Source organism: Vipera berus (assembly GCF_964194415.1).
Source record: "Vipera berus genome assembly, chromosome: 8".
NCBI classification, from domain to species: Eukaryota; Metazoa; Chordata; class Lepidosauria; order Squamata; family Viperidae; genus Vipera; species Vipera berus.
The window spans coordinates 10,222,495-10,239,554 of NC_138211.1; the positions used below are offsets into that span (position 1 = coordinate 10,222,495).

At 40.1% G+C, this 17,060-nt stretch overlaps 1 protein-coding gene across 2 annotated transcripts; it reads left to right on the forward strand.

Annotated features, from left to right (window-relative positions):
• The first annotated feature begins 782 nt into the window (after positions 1–782).
• CCDC15 (coiled-coil domain containing 15) lies at positions 783–16,019 on the forward strand. Of its 2 annotated transcripts, none has more exons than XM_081334005.1 (11): positions 783–873; positions 3,012–3,219; positions 4,209–4,358; positions 4,885–5,067; positions 5,208–5,321; positions 6,043–6,183; positions 6,741–6,842; positions 8,767–8,870; positions 11,706–11,921; positions 13,436–13,584; positions 14,995–16,019. In XM_081334005.1, the coding sequence occupies exons 2-11, from the start codon at positions 3,046–3,048 to the stop codon at positions 15,111–15,113; spliced, it is 1,452 nt and encodes a 483-aa protein (XP_081190131.1). In that variant the 5' UTR covers positions 783–873; positions 3,012–3,045; the 3' UTR covers positions 15,114–16,019. The 2 variants fall into 2 exon arrangements, with proteins under 2 accessions (XP_081190131.1, XP_081190132.1); XM_081334006.1 differs by lacking the exon at positions 783–873 and adding an exon at positions 907–1,101.
• Positions 16,020–17,060: the final 1,041 nt, after the last annotated feature.

Consider the following 17,060-nt stretch of genomic DNA (forward strand, 5'->3'; position numbering starts at 1 on the left):
AATGGTTGCAGTGCAGAAGTTTTAAAGACAGACCACAACATGACAAGAAAAGCAATATAGGAATCTGTCAATAGATAGGAGTGTGTCACATAATGAAGCAAAAGATTCCAGGAAATGGCAGTGTACCATTCACTTGCACAATAGATCAACACCGGACATCCATTCTCAATTAGATACCAAATGATCTTAAAAGTCCTAGGCAATGCTGGGTATATGATGTCATTCAATTCAAAGATATTAGTTGGAATCTTCTTCCAAGATGTCAGAGCAGTTGAAGAGCAACTTGAGATTTGCACGCCGTAGGAGATTGACTCGGGGTATAATTAAGATGCACATACGTCTGAATTGGACGGGGTGCAACTCAAGTCCGGGCTGCATTGCAAAACTCCAAATCACGCCCAGAGGGCGATCAACAGACGTTTTCTGAATCTCTCTAGTCCCCTCTAGCGGCCGCCTGTATTTTCGCAGCCCTTCCTAACTCATCCCCAACTCTCTCTGAGCGTTTGGGCTACCCAGCCTATCAGCTCCGCTGTAACAGCTTCAGCAGCGAAAGTGAGACGCTGCCTTTCATTTAAACCCAGGCAGCTGATTGGCGGAACCCCGAGCCTTGGTAGGAGGGGCCTTGAGTTAAAGGGCGGGGTCAAACTTCAAATGGATCCTCCTCCCAAAGCGCGACCAAAGGCTGTAAGAAAGAGAACACCGACCAATTACACGGCTGGGCCTGGCTTAACTGTGACATCATTGCCTTTTCTCCGCATGGATTGGTGCCCGGTGGAAGACGGGGAGGAGTCATCGCGCGGTTGAAGCGGAAGTGGCGGGAGGTTTTGAAACGACGGTTGGAGAGAGAGAGAGAGAGAGAAAAGCGAAGCGGGGGTGAGGAAAGAGACGCGAGTGGGGGGGGGGACTGGTTGCCATGGCAGCGGCGTCAGAGGTCAAGCGGTACCGGTGCCAAATCTCGCGGGAGGAGGGGTTGCCATGGTAGCGGTTGACTCCGAGTCTAAATCCGAGCCAGGACGGGGAAGCCGCGAGACGAAGGTCGGCCTCTGGGATGGCGTGAACCCGGAGGGACGCGATCTTTCCTGCGCGGGCTGTTGCGGACAGGTGGGAAGGTTCCCCGCGGGCCGCGGAGGCAGCTTGTGGGCCCGGGACCGGAACGAAGGGTTCCCCAGTGGGTTCTCCGGGCGGCGGGTGCAGCCCGGTGATGGCGACCTCACACCGTCTGGCAAAAATCTCCCTCGGTAGACAAAAGGTTGGGAAGGAAGCGTATTAGAAGCCCTGGAGGGTGGCAGGGGGCCAAAAGGAGGTAACGGGGGGGGGGGGAATAGGATAGGATAGGATATATGGAATGTAAGGGAATAGGGAATTAATAATAATAATAATAATGATGATGGTGGTGATGATAAAGTTATTGTATTATTATTATTATTATTATTATTATTATTATTATTATTATTATTATTATTATTATTATTACTTTTTTTAAAAAAAGTGGGTGTTTTTATATCCATGTGATCCGCCTTGAGTTGCCATGTGTGAGTTAGGTGGCAATATAAATTTTCTTAAATAAATACACACACACATCCCACCAGGCTCAAGGTTGACTCAGCCTTCCATCCTTCCGAGGTAGGTAAAATGAGGACCCAGATTGTTGGGGGCAATTAAGCTGACTTTGTAATAATGCCGCTTGGGGTGTGTGTGAAAGCCCTAATAAGCAGGCATATACATAGAATGAAGGCTACTGCTAAGCTTGTAAGCCGCCCTGAGTCTTTGGAGAAGGGCGGGATATAAATGGAATTAAAATAAAAAAATAAAAAAAAGTTGGAAGGGACCTTGGAGGTCATCTAGTCCAACCCCCTCCTCAGGCAGAAAACCCTATACACTTTCAGACAAATGGCCGTCCAGTCTCTTCTTAAAAACTTCCAGTGTTGGAGCATTCACCGCTTCTGGAGGCAGGTTGTTCCACTGGTTAATTGTTCTAACTGTCGGGAAGTTTCTCCTTAGTTCTAGGTTGCTTCTCTCCTTGAATAGACTAGAAGATGGAATAGAATAGAAAATAGAATAGAATAGATTTAGTGGAATAGAATAGAATAGAAAATAGAATAGAATAGAAGATGGAATGGGGAATAGAATAGAATATTGTTACTTTAAATGTATATTAATCAGCATACATTAAAATGAGGTGTCATTGTCTACAGCTCTCGCAGGATACCCACCTCCAATATGTACTGCATAAATATGACCAAAAAAATAATTATGCATATACCCACATATATTCTATGGCACAGAGAAACAACACAATCTAGTTCAGATGTACGGGGAGAAAAATGAATCTTGCGAGTTTCCCAGATGGATGGCATAGGGAACAAAGCTATTACAGAATCTGGTAGTCCTGCTAGAAATACTTCAAAACCTCCTCCCAGAGGGCAGCAACAACGCAGCCCCAATGCAGTGTTTTCACATGACGCCTGCACTTCCTTGTGTTCTTACCTGGCTATTTATATACTGTGCCCCACCTTTTAATAAAGTTCCTTGCAGAAAATGGCACCTTTAATGCTGAGAATTGTTCAGATATTTATTGTTTACAGGTGTGTGGACAGGCCTGCAGACATTCAAGCAAATGAGCAGGTGCATCTCTGTAATTTTTAAATGTTACATCCCAGCATTTTGCCACAGAGCACAACATGGGAAAAGGGTACACTGTACATACATAGCCCCCCCCAAAAAAAAAAACCCAAAAGAATTCTATTTAGCTCTGTTCCATAAGGCCCATGGTCTTTAAATCTCTGGTGAAAACTTAGGAAAAAAACTAAAATACCTTCTTCTCAATCCCCACCACCACCACTTTTTTTGGCCCAGCCAGTTAGGAAGACCTAATTCTATTTTAAAGTTTTTAAGGGGATTTCACATAATGAGCTAGACTTTACTGATACATGATGCTGGCACATAAATACAGCTGGGTTTTTTTTCCTTATAATCTAATGCTTATTGAACATAATTATGTCTTTCCATAGGAAACCCTAGCCTTACTGCTGTCTTGTTGCTGAGATGGTACCTCCCAAGAAGGGGCTGCAACAACATGGTCCCCAGAAAATTGCACAGACTAAATTGAGGCCTCCATCAGTCAACTGGAATGTATTAGCAGGAAGAACTCAGTGCATAGCACCTGTTGGGGCCTGGGTAGAGAGCGCCCAAGATGATGGAGAAGAGAGCCCAGCTTTTGTGAGTATTAAGTATCAAGATACCTAAATCAATATCAAAAATTCAGACTGTTAAACCATCTGGTTCACTTTCTACTCCCAACTGGCAGTGGTTAAATGAAATCTCAGACACTTCTAAGGTTTTGGAGATGAAATCTAAAACTTCTTCAAGTTGTACCGTAGTTATCTAACAACTATTTCTGTTCGGAGAGATTCTGTAATGGCAATATACTTTTGAATGGTAAACATCAAAACAACTTATAGTTTTAGGCTGTGATTTACTCCTTTCTTTTTAATTAAGCTAAATGGGGTATGTAGCCCTGCAGTTGCTGTTAGACTCCAATTCCTGTCATCTCTGATAATAGGCCATTCTGGTTAAGTCCCAGAGATACTGGAATCTAACATTTGGAAGGACACTGATTGGTGTTATGTTTAAATTAGAATCCTTGTCATCAATTGTGTTAATGGTACAAATCAAAAGTGTATAATATGTGTCTTCAGTATTAATAGGACCTACCTATACAAAGGGACGCGGTGGCTCAGTGGGTTAGGACGCTGAGCTTGTTGATCAGAAGATCGGCAGTTTGGTGGGTCGAATTCCAAGTGCCGCGTAGCAGCGTGAGCGCCTGTTACTCGTCCCAGCTTCTGCCAACCTAGCAATTCGAAAGCACGTAAAAATGCAAGTAGAAAAATAGGGACCACTACGGTGGGAAGGTAACAGTGCTCCGTGCGCCTTTGGCGTCTAGTCATGCCGGCCACATGACCACGGAGACGTCCTTGGACAAGCTTTGAAACGGAGATGAGCACCGGCCCCTAGAGTTGGAAACGACTAGCACGCATGTGTGTGGGGGAACCTTTACCTTTACCTTTATACAAAGTGATCCTAAGAATGCTTTCATAAAGGCAAGAGTGTTGTATTAGCAAAACGTAGTAAGCAGTAACAACTAGCGAGATACTATTCTGAAGTCTGGTTCCCTTGTTTATCTGTTTTAATGCTAATTATTTCTATAGGCCACAGCTATTCAGGTTGAAAAAGTATACAAAGAACAACAAAAAGAAAAAGAAAAAACATTGAAACGTTTTCAGCAGGAGGTAAAACACAGGGTGAACCAACGTGTTAATCTAAAGAGGAAACAACAGCTGAAGACCTCTTACGAAGCTGTAAGGTTCTATTTCTGTGAAATACGTCTGTGAATGTCTTCTTGAAAACTGAATTTCTCTGGAATAAAAAGGCATCAGTTTAGTTTGGGGAGTACTGTGGTTGTAATCGGTCTGTTTATTTTCTTAGACATAAATGTAATTATTTTAACCTAACTAACAAGTGTTGGGTGGTCTTGATTTTTGAATGTTAAAAGATCTACACCAATCGTTAGTTCCCCAGGCTACTTAATTACATATTTCAACTGATGCTGTTAAGCCTTTCTTGAGGTTATTTTAATTTATATTTACTGCAATTTAATTCTCAGATAGCTATTTCCCAAATACTTAAGAAAACTATTTACTAGATCCATTTGTCAATAAAATGATATTTCAAAGGTTATTTTTAATCATATGTATCTGTTGCAGTTTACAACTGCTGATCTTACCGTATATTTTTGCTTTCCAATTATTTGATACCTGCTTCTTTCTCATTGTCATTTTAAGCTTGTATGCAGCTCACTCTCACACTTTTTTTCTCCTTTGACAGGCCCTGAAAGAGAGCTCTGTTATTATAGGGTTTTCAGATTCTGCGTTGCGGTTGACCCCCAAGAAAAATACATGCCTCTACAGATCTACCAGGGATTCTGCCATTGGCGATTCCAATGACAAAGTCGCCTATGTACAACAGGCTGATTATGAACCGGAGCAGTTCTCAGAGCTGGCCAAAACTGTAAATGTTTTTTTTTTTCTGTTTTCAGTTCTCTGACTTAATACTTTAATTAAGTATTAATACATTAATACACTTAATGACAAGTAAACCCTGTTTGCAACGTGTACTGTCTCCTTCCTTGTATAAATCTCTTCTTTCAGGTAAGGAAAACGGTGCAACAGGTCCGTCACAAACTGGCTTCTCGAAAAGCTGTTCCAGAAGGAAATGTTTCAGAACATCCAGGAGGTGCTCATCAGAATCCTCCAAAAAGACAGGTCACTAGTACAGAAATGCTTATAATGTCATGCATGCTAAGAACTGTAGTATTTATTTGGCTGTAAAGCAGAGAATTAAATTTCCATTTACTAAGTTTTCCTTAAAATTGTAACTCAAGGCATGGCAGGAAAATTGGGCATTTAGGCAACTGCAAGCCCTGGTTACCACACTGAAGCTTCTGCCTACTTTTGAACAGCAATAGCACTTAGACTTAGATACTGCTTCACAGTGCTTTACAGCCCTCTCTAAGCGATTTACAGAGTCAGCCTATTGCCCCCAACAATCTGGGTCCTCATTTTACCGACCTCGGAAGGATGGAAGGCTGAGTCAACCTTGAGCCAGTCAGGATCGAACTCCTGGCATTGGGTGGAGTTAGCCTGCAATACTGCATTCTAACCTTTGCGCCACCACAGCTCCAAGAAATAGGAGTAGATATCCTTTTTGAGAATTCTGGCAAATGCAGCTGCAAATCAACTGCAAGTTATTAGGTTACAGAAGGATCTTCCTTGCACCATAATACTTATGCAACCTTGGAGGGACACATCTCCACATGGATTTGCAGAAAACGTAATGAACAGAGGTCCGTCATTAGATTTGACACTCGATTTCATTTTTATAATTTTTGAAGACCGCAGTTGCAATTTAGGGTTATTGCTGGCAGCCAGCTTTTATATGAATTTATACAAAACCTTTGGATAGAATGTCTGGGTTTCTTTTTAGAACTCAGAACCTTGCCACACCACTGCTCTGAGCCCAGAAGAGGGTGATATGGGAGAACTTCTTCTAAAGGGACACCATGATCTTCCAGCAGAACTTCAAGAACAAGAGGGAAGGAATTGGGACAACACAGAATTTCAAAAAGTAAGACTTCTCAACTATGAGACTTGTAACTAACGTCGAGTTCAACTAACCATCTGCTAGGGTTTTACATTTGGTAGTCCCAAGAAAATGGGCGTTCTCTGCCATGTCATCTGCCTTATGCAACATTCTCCCTCCCTTCCCCCTCCCCTCGCAAAGTTAGCTCCATCCCTGTTAGAAGTCGCTCAAGACCTGGTTATATCACCAGGTTTGGGAGTCCCAGGGAACCAATAGCATTCTAAGATGGCTCCACCGTTGGACTACAATATGGAAATTGAGGATTTGGTACAATACTGTATGGCTGCTCATCAAAACCAACCCCCCCACCCCCTATTTTCATACTAATATATTAATAATAGTAATAGGATGTGGAGTATCTTATTCTTCCCTTGACAGTGTGGGGATGTTTAAGTTTGCACTGTTGCACACCGTGCAAGAAGAAACATCTTGAAAGAAAATATGAAGAAAAAGCTATCCAGGCTTCCACGGTAGCCTTTTATGATCGCATATGTGACTGTTACAGAAGCTTACACTCTTGGTTTCTTTTTTTTTTATTCCAGGTAAATAATGAGGCCTTGAAAGGTAATGATCCAGCTGATCCTGAGGCCCAGGCTGTTCATATATTCTGGCCTGGAATGGAGAAGGAACAATCAAAGAAGCAGGTATATAGTCTTACATGAATTTACCTTGTTCAATATTATGATAACTAAAAGGGAGATTCCTTTGATCAGGTACCTAATTATGCATCTCATTCCTGATCCCTGAGTAAAGACTAGAATTATTGTTTCTATCCATAGGTGGCAGCACTAAGCAGCTGGGCCCGATCTTAGATATTACCAAAATCAGTATAGGTCGACTTGGATAAGCTGTCTAAGAATTCCAAGGCTGATAGTGAGGCTGGATAGTGAAAATTTAATATACCGGTACATCTTTGAAAATGGCAGTGACAAACTTTGTGTAACAGTGCCAAGATTTCCTGTGTGCAGTTGCTAGGAGTCTTTATTTAATTGTGATCTAATTGCTAGCCGGCAGAATGAAGTCTAACTGAAGAGATCTATTTGGTGAACTTCTCCAATAAATTATAAGGATACCGTATAACCTTGTAATATGTATATCAGTGAAACTCCTTAATTATTAAACGCTAAAAATAGGAAGCACTAGAATTTTTAAACTGTTAAGATAACACAGAGAGAGCTAATGTCCCAATTCATGCATGTGTGTGAACAGGTATGTGAAAAACAAATCCAAACAATGTCAGGATAGACATTTTTTACTTTTCAAAATAAGCCAAAGTTAACTTCTAGATTTTCTATCTCTCATGTGGAATGCCCAGGTTCCTTGGCTGGAAGGAAAAAAGACATTAAATTTTACACTTTTTGTGTTAATAAAGCTAGAGATAAATTGTGTATTATGTGATGAGTTTAACGATACATTTGAGAAACCTCTCAAAAATTTTAAAACATAGTTCCTGCCCACTGACTTGCAATCTAATAGGATTCAGAGGAGATTCTAAGGAAAGGAAAAATATACCGGTTCATCATGTATTAATTCTTCGGCCAAGATGGTGGACAGGCAGCAAAGGCTGTAAAGAGCTCCTCCAAAAGTAAAAGTTTTATTTTATTTTATTTTATTTTTATTTTAACTTTTTAACCTCTTTTAATATTGTATTTTTAACCTACCCCTTTTTAACCTTTTAAACAGTTATTTGAAGTTACAACTCCCAAAACATCTTAGGGAGATATTTACGAGAGTGAGATTCGAACAGCTTGACACAATGGTCAGATATGGGAGATTTCATGCTATACTGTACAATGAGTGTCTCTGCATTTACGGAGCGGCAGAGGTAGAGGACCTGGCTCACATCCTATTTGACTGTTGCCTGTATAAGAGGGTGAGAGACAGGTATCTTAGTCTATATACCAAACGAATGACCCATTGGGATCCCCATATCAAAATAACTTACCTTATGTCCGGCCAGAACTTGAAAATAACATTTAACATAGCACAGTACTTAAACAAAATGACCCGGTTGAGATCTGCATATGTGGGACTGATTGGGGTAGATTGCAAGGGCGACTCCGAAATATAATGTTATCATATTTTATCTATATCTTAAATTGTTGTACATTATAGTTTCATTTTAGATTGTATTTTATTACTATTTCATCTTAAATTGTATTTTATTTTAATTGCATTTTAAATTGTATTTTATCAAATTCCATTTTAAATTGTATTTTATCAAATTCCATTTTAAATTGCCTTTATCAAATTTTAGTAACAATTTGTTGTTGGAACTTTGCACTTTGATATGGCCCAAGGGCTAATCAATGAAGACTTACTATTAATTCTTCATCTAATTATTTCATGAGAATATATACTCGAAATGTAACCATTGAGAACCCAAAGAAATGGCAGGTGGTCCAGGTGGAATCAATGGTATGGGCCTTGCTGTATTTATATGCCTTTGCTGTCATCAGGAAGAAGAATAAAGTCAAAATTTTCTCAATGGTATATGGAATAGCACGATCCAGGATTAGGATCAAACTGAAACTCTTGGGTGTTTTTTTTGTTTGTTTGTTTCCGTAGCACCAAAGCCAGTATCTGAGGTATAGGCGCCTCTTCATGGATATCGAAAGAGAACAAGTGAAGGAACAGCAAAGACAGAAGGAGTGGCAGAGGAAAATGGACAAGTACATATTCAGTAGATTATTATTATTATTAATTATTAATTTTATTTGTATACCGCCCTTCTCCCGAAGGACTCAGGGCGGTGAACAGGGCAATACATATTAAAAAGACAGAATACAAAAATTAAAAAAAATTAAACAAAGTGCCCACAACTCTTACAATTGGTTAAAACACATTTAAAAGTAATAAAAACCCAACCCCATCCCATCAGGCCAGGCCAGCTTGTTCAAAGAGATACATCTTTAGATCGCGCCGGAAGGCGCGCAGGTCGGGCGCCATCCGGAGTTCAACCGGAAGACGGTTCCATAAATCCGGCGCGCCCACCGAGAACGCCCTCCCCCTGGGGGCCACCAGTCGGCATTCTTTGACCGGTGGCACCCTGAGGAGGCCCTCTCTGTGGGAGCGTATTGGGCGGAGGGAAGTTGATGCCGGCCGCAGGTGCTCCCCAAGGTATTCCGGACCCATGCCATGTAGGGCTTTGTAGGTCAATACCAGCACCTTGAAGATGACCACTCTTTTTTGCCTATAATTTCTGGAATGTAAAAAAAAAGATGGTTAATGTGCCTTTGCATAAGTAGGTAACGGATGAAGGGGTTCTGATTTTAATTAAAGTTCTCCACTCAATAGAAATGTTATTTGAGAACATTTTCTCCTTGCGGTCAGCCTTTCCAATTCAGCAGTCTTAGTACTCCCCCCCCCCTCTTTTCTTAGCATATTTGGGGAGACAAAATGAATCGTTTCAATTTGCGCTATGAAAGTAAAGGTACAAATAATATCGCTCTATGCTTTCGAATAAAACTCAAACACTTTGGCCACCTAATGAGAAGGAAGGACTCACTGGAGAAGAGCCTCATGCTGGGAAAGGTTGAGGGCAAGAGAAGAAGGGGACGACAAAGAATGAGGTGGCTGGATGGAGTCACTAAAGCAGTAGACGTGAGCGTAAATGGACTCCAGAAGATGGTAGAGGACAGGAAGGCCTGGGGGAATGTTGTTCATGGGGTTGTGATGGGTCGGACACGACTTCGCAGCTAACAACAAAATACTTTCGAAAGGAAATTCAGTCTAAGGAACTACTAGGTGATAGCCACTCATTTTTGGTTTGTAAAAATGCCTTTATGGAGCTCAGAAATAAAGACCAGACTGTTATTTTACTGTTCAGCACACCAGCTTCACATTTCATTCCTTTTAGTGGCCAGGAGAGTATCAGAAATAACTGACAGCTGGCAACACAGCTGTTGTGACCTATAGCTTTCCCTTTCCTGTCATAGTTATGGGGCCTTGGTGCAATAGTATCTCATCTGAACTACGCTAAAATAAAGTAAAAAAAAATGGTGCCAAGCTATGCCATTGTCATTTTTTAAAAGCACATCTGGACTCCAGAGAAAATTTATTTTATCGGATATAGTTTAAAAAAAATAAAGTGGTAAAAGAATCTTAGGTCACCTGAGCAAGTTGTGCGTTGAAGCAGAGATTCACTTTCTCATAATATCTGAGGAATCTTCTCTTATGATAAATTCCTTCTTGGCAGAGCCTTTTTATATATAGGAGAGCATGCTGTCCTTTATTGTAAGTATATGGTTAACTTGCCCTTGCTCCCATAGCATTTTACTAGTGAAAACTTTACAATGATGCAGTAAAGTCTGGACAAATATTGAGTTTTAAAGAGATTGCCTAAGGGGGGGAAACAGCAGAGTTAAACAGCTACGTTTTCTTAAGCAGTGTGGTTTTCTAAAACAAATATTTTTCCTTTTAAATTCTTGTGTTTTTCCGTCAATTTGAAGAGCTTTTGATTTAGTAAGCTGGCAGCAGCTACACAATTGCCTCCTGCTGATTTGGGCTGAAGGTCGATTTCACCCACCATTCTGTTTCGTGCAGTGACTAACCAGATCCCTCTAGGACAGGGGTGTCAAACTCAATTTCATTGAGGGCCGCATCAGCATTGCGGTTGCCCTCAGGGGGCCGGGTGGGTGTGGCCTGAGTGGGCGTGGCCTACTGGGTGGGCATGGCTAAAGTGCATATGGCCTACTGGGTGGGCGTGGCTAGAATGCCTAAGGCCTACTGGGTGGGCGTGGCCAGCTCTACATCGTTCGCATCAAGGGTGCCTATGGGGGCCTGGGCAGGAGTGGGACAGATCTGAGGGTCTCTGGCAGCAGGAGAGTCTCTGGGCCAGAGCCAAAGCAGTGGGGGCCGTTCCCTCCCTGTTTCCAGGATGGCTTCGGGGGCCGCATGAAACCACTTCGCGGGCCGGATCCGGCCCCCGGGCCTTGTGTTTGACATGTCTGCTCTAGGACGTCTAGAAATTGCATAAAAGCAATAACTTGCTTGTGCCCGATTGACTAATATTTGGGAATATCTTTCTTCTGAAAATGGCTACTTTCATAAATTGTATACAGAATGCCCTAGCTGGAATACTCCTTTTCTCAGGGTTTATCGTTAGAAGCTCTCTCTTTCTCCGCAGGTTTTATTTTCATGGTCCCCTAGCTGCTCTTTTATATTTGCTATTTCGAGAATTTTTGTTGTTGTTGTTGTTGTAAAGTATAGCTGGTTAGAAACCAAACATTTGCAGGTAAGGGGGGGAAAGAAGTTGTAATGTGAAATACACAGTCAAGTGTACCATGCAGAAAAATGCTAAATCAGATACAAAGCTGATTGCTATGTTTTCAACCTTTGCTGAAACTATAGTAGCAGTAATGTGCTTTTAACCAGATTTTATAATCTTCTCTTTATTTCATATAGAAATTTGACAGCCAAATAGAATGGACAGTTGTGTTCCTCTAACTTTGGACTCTGTACTCCAATACCTAATGCAGAATGATTGGAAATTTTGTCTGCCACAGAATTAGGAAAGAAAAAGAGTATCGGCGCCGTGCAGAGGAACAGAGGATACAGGAAGCAGAGCGAGCAAAGGAGAAAAGGACACGGGAGATGGCTCCACAAAAAAATGCTCACCCCAGGGGGAAAACTTGTGAAAAACTACAACAGTTGAAATTGGAAGACCCTGAAGAAAAGAAAAAACTAGTGGAAAGAGCACAAAAAAATAAAGAATATTCCAGGTGAGTTAAAAGTCTCAGTGGGAGTTTAGAATCCAATAAACAGGCATTTACAAGCACTGCCAGACCAGAACAAACATTTACCTAGTCTAGCTCCTGACAAAGCCTAAAGGCCAAGGTCCTTCCTGCACTCTAGTATCTCTCCGGGAGATAACTGATGGGTAGCACAGTCAAAGGCAACTGAATGTCTCCAGGTGTTGAGTATTTCTAAGAGTTATATCAAGCTGCTAAACCAGCAAACACCCCAGTAACCTGGTCAAAATGCTTGCAGGTGCTTCCAGCCAACCTTTTCAGTTGCTTATCCTGCTCCAGTTTCTCACAGTAAGTTGGTGATAGTTGTAGGACCGATAGTTGTAGGAATGGCCAGGCACAGCATCAGCATCTGATTATGGACAAGCAGAATGACCAGAGACCACCTGAGGCCCTACATCCACGGTAGAACATGAATACAAGGAGTACTTAGAGAAACCCCTGCCTCTGTATGAACCCATCAATTTACTTGCAGCTCTCTTCTGTGGGCATCTGGATGACTGGGAGTGAGGAAGTTCTCAGTAAGAGAGGGGACATTTAGAGGTTTGTGCCTTTCCCGAATTTTTTCAAGCATTTCAGATATGCGGTACAGCCCGATTTAAAAAAATCACAGTAGGGGAGAAGGAATGCCTGTTATTTCTAATGTCCATTAAGTTGCGTATAACATCCGGATGAAAATACAGTAAGAGTCTCATCTTGCTGACCTATTAAATCCAGACTACATTATATTGCTGATTCTTCTCTGAGGTTTTGTGTTTTGAACTTACTGCAATTATATTAGGCTTCAGTACCTTTTCTGTAGCTAAGTGATTGAAGATGTCCCAAGTAGTGATACAGGGTATTTTTTTCCCCAAAAAAAAGCAATTAAATGATTTAATGTTAATATTTTAATTGCTTTAATTTTCATAATTAAACATTTCAGGAGCTTCATTTAATTTGCACACCGATTGAAAACGATACTTGATGAATCCTGCGAACTTGTTTCCAGGTCCATAAAAGCTTGTGTCCTAACAAACCTAAGTAGCTTCATAGCTCCTTTTTTTGGTTTTGTTTGTTTGTTGCAGGAAAAAAGTAAATAGTTGAAATATGCTGGTCAGATTTCTGGGCCAGCCGGAAAATTTGATTCTAGCACTGAGGCTTTGAAATTTATTTTTTATTTTTTTTATTTTAATTCCATTTATATCCCGCCCTTCTCCGAAGACTCAGGGCGGCTTACAAGCTTAGCAGTAGCCTTCATTCTATATATATGCCTGCTTATTAGGGCTTTCACACACACCCCAAGCGGCATTATTACAAAGTCAGCTTATTGCCCCCAACAATCTGGGTCCTCATTTTACCTACCTCGGAAGGATGGAAGGCTGAGTCAACCTTGAGCCTGGTGGGACTCGAACCTGCACTAATTGCAGGCAGCTGGGGTTACTTGAGGCATTAGCCCACTGCTCCACCAAGGCTCTGTTGGTGAACAGAAACAAAAATGTGTTTTGCAGATACGTGGAAGCCTTACGAGCCCAGATGCAAGAGAAGATTGACATGTATAATATACATTTGCCTCCTTTGTGCTTCTGTGGGTTAGATTTCTGGGACACTCATCCCGATAGCTGTGCCAACAACTGTATGTTCTACAAAAACCACAAAGGTACCATATCTGGAAGTCCCCCTTGCTCCATTGCTTTCAGTAGCCGTCCTCCTCATTTGGATTTTATTCAGTGTATTCTAAAACAGCTGGTGCAATAGAGAAGGCAACTCAGATGTCACTGTGCCAGATGTGCAAACTGACATTGAGTGAGATAATACTGCTAATCTGCCATAGCTCTGGGAAAGTATTTTTAATTACAGTTTGTGTGAAATATCTTCCTCCATGCTTTTCTCTTGCAGTTGTTGATACAAGATTTGAAACAAATTCGGCTTCTGCCTCAGTTTGAGAGCTTTTCAGTTCTGTGAAAGGGAAAGCTCTGAATCTAAGTTACAATTGTGGTAACCAGCTAAAAAATGTTGGCAGTTAAATACTACATAAAGAACAGCCAGAGGTGTATGCTATAAACAAAATTAGGTTCCAAGATTGCTTGGTGTAATCAGGTATTGTTCATTCAGAGCTTAAAGCAATATTTCTTTTCAAAGCTCCTGAAATAAAGGACGTAAGATGGTAGGATACTGTACTTCACAACAGAATTTGCTCACACTTTCATTCTTTGCCTATCCACAGCTGTACGTTCTGTTTGGTCACATAAAATCCCTGCTGCTTCATACTGTAGAAAACTGTTTTAATTATTGTGAAACCAGTGGAGGTTCTCTCCTCTGGAGAAACTCCTTTGTATAAAGAAAAGCTTTAATTTGTGACTTTGTTTATAGTGCAAAGACTTTGAACAGTGATTCTTATGGACAAGCAGCGCAACCTAAAGAAAGAAACCATTTTGCTATCAGACTGATAAAACTCATAGCTATGCAGTTAGATAAGAAATTCTCTAAGCTGCCTGGAGTCAGGATGAGTGAGCTGAGTGGCCAAATAAATAATATAAATTTTCTTAATAAATAAATTGCTGTGCTGAGTCAGGTAAAAAATCTGTTCAGACTGGCATCCAGTTACTAACCAACAAGATATGACTGGGAAAAACAAAAGCCGTGACAATGGAAGCCCTGCCCCAATTGCAACCTTCCTAAAATTTGGTACGTTGAAATTTAGAAAAGACATCCTCTAAACCAGGGGTCTTCAAACATGGCAACTTTAAGACTTGTGAACTTCAACTCCCTGGCTGAGGAATTCTGGGAGCTGAAGTCCACAAGTCTTAAAATTGCCAAGTTTGAAGACCTCTGCTCTAAACTCATTTTCCTTTACATTTTTTAAAAAAAAAAAACAATGATTAAACCTGTGATTGTACCTTATGGTAGTAAAATCCATGAACGTTGTTTGAACTACTACATTGACTGTATAGCCTATACCATTGTAGAGAACATGTTTATTTTTTTTTAAGTAGCACATAATTCTCCACCATGCTTTTCATTGCTTTTGCCTTTTAAACTATCACAATAAAGCTAATTTCTCTTTCAGCATATGCTCAAGCTCTGCAAAATGTCATCTCATCTTGCGATATTTTGGACAGGGGCTCAAACACAAGGCTTTCCGTCCATACCTTTGCCGTTGTACATGCTCGTTCTAAGAATTCCTGATAGAAAATTGTGAAATTGGTGCCGCCTCCTCAGCCTTGCCCAGGTGCATATGAACATATCACTCCTGAATTTTCTCCTGGGTTGGATTGAAATAATAAATTTAGAAAGGAAGTCTTCTCACATTTGTTTACTTTTCCAAGACTAATAATCTGTGTTTTGTTGTCTACAAGATGCTGATTTGTCAAAATTCTTTGTTATTGGTTCATGGGTGGAACACATTCTTAGATCAATTTTGTGCCCAGCCAGATTTGTATCTGTCAGCCTGTGAGACTTGTTGTGCCCAAAGTTTAGGTGGGTTTTGTGCTTTGGGGGTGGGATACGATATTAAGATATATTCTGTCTTGTGTTGGATTTCAAACCAAGATATCTGCTTCCTCCAAGATTTGGAAGTTAAATTGCAAAATGTAAACCTCGGTCTTTAGGAAAACTTTTGAAAGGGATTACTCCAAAAGAACAGAAGTTAGTAATCATCACAATGTTTAGTCAGTGTCAAGACAAGATGAAGGAATATTCACATTGAAGAAACTGAGAACGTAACCCAGTTTCTAGAATAAAATGAATTGAGTCTCCTACAGAACTTATTTTTAATTTGATGTTGGCTGTAGACTGAGAGTCTTGTTTGTGATTTGCACATTTGACGTAGGACAACTAAGAATCTTGAAGTGATACACACGTCTATGCATTTTTATTATTATTTGGGTACATATTTGAACAGGAAATACCTCTGAACTCTTTATATTTAAAAAGTGAAATTTTAAAACTGAGTCTCTGGTACACGTTGACCTGGAAGGTTGTTATGTCAGCTTGTCTAGTTTTCAAGCTTTGCAGATATAAATGTTAGGTAACGTGCAGACAAACAGTTCTTTGCTCCTGACATATTCCAATAAAAATGTTTTATGTTTTATATCCAAGTGTCTATTGTCAATTCTGCATATCTGTTGTGAATTCTGGGAATAATAACACATGAAAAAGATTTTCTGCTAAACCATGTCTGCTTCTTGTAAATTGAATTGCTTATAAAAATGATTTAGCAATAGAAATTGAGGGGATTATAACATATAATTGCATTTTTAATGTCTGTGTGTTTTTCCTGCAACACGTGATGGTATAAAAATAGCTTCAGATGCTATATTTGTTCATTGTTTAACCAAGATTTTTAAATAACAAAACGGTATTGACTTAGCAGTGTTCCAAGTTGCATTACAGGTGCAAAACCGCTCCCAGTTATACTCTAATTACCACTATAGTTGATAATGTTGGTTACTACAATCTTGGGGGAAAACAAAATATGTATTAAATCCTCAGTAGTGAAAATATTCGCTACTCTTCTTTTCTCTTCAGTAGATGCATTAGACTTCCAGAATTACTATGCAGGCTTATGGTTTTCTTAAAATATCTGTATCATTTTCTACTGATAAAATAGGAAAATAGCATAGATTTTTAAATCCCCATAAATGTGGGCATATTAGCTTTATCCTTGGATTTTCTTTAAATGGTAGTATTAAAATGGGATTATTAACAGATGTAAATATAGAAGTTAAAAATCTTGCTTCAGTCTAATGGTTATAGCAAGTTTTTACGTCTTTTCAGATAGTTCATTTCCAAGGACAGTCTAGTCCTGTAACTTTAGCACCATTTTAAAGCTCAATAACTTTCTAAATGGGTGGAAAAAATAGATCTGTACTTAGTTATCTTGGCTTTTTCCTACTAAACATCTGCAGTCTGGTATATATTATATTTTGCAAAAGTTGTATTGGAAACTTACATATTCACCTATATTTCTATTGTAGAATTAGACTGCTATGTCATTTCTCTAAATTACATTCTTTGTAAGTTAGCACAGTGTCGGTAACAATGTAAAAAATATGATTCTCTATTGAAACAGCCAAATTTTAGGTACAATAAAAAGCAAATACAAGGTAAAACAAGAATGATATCAAATGAGAC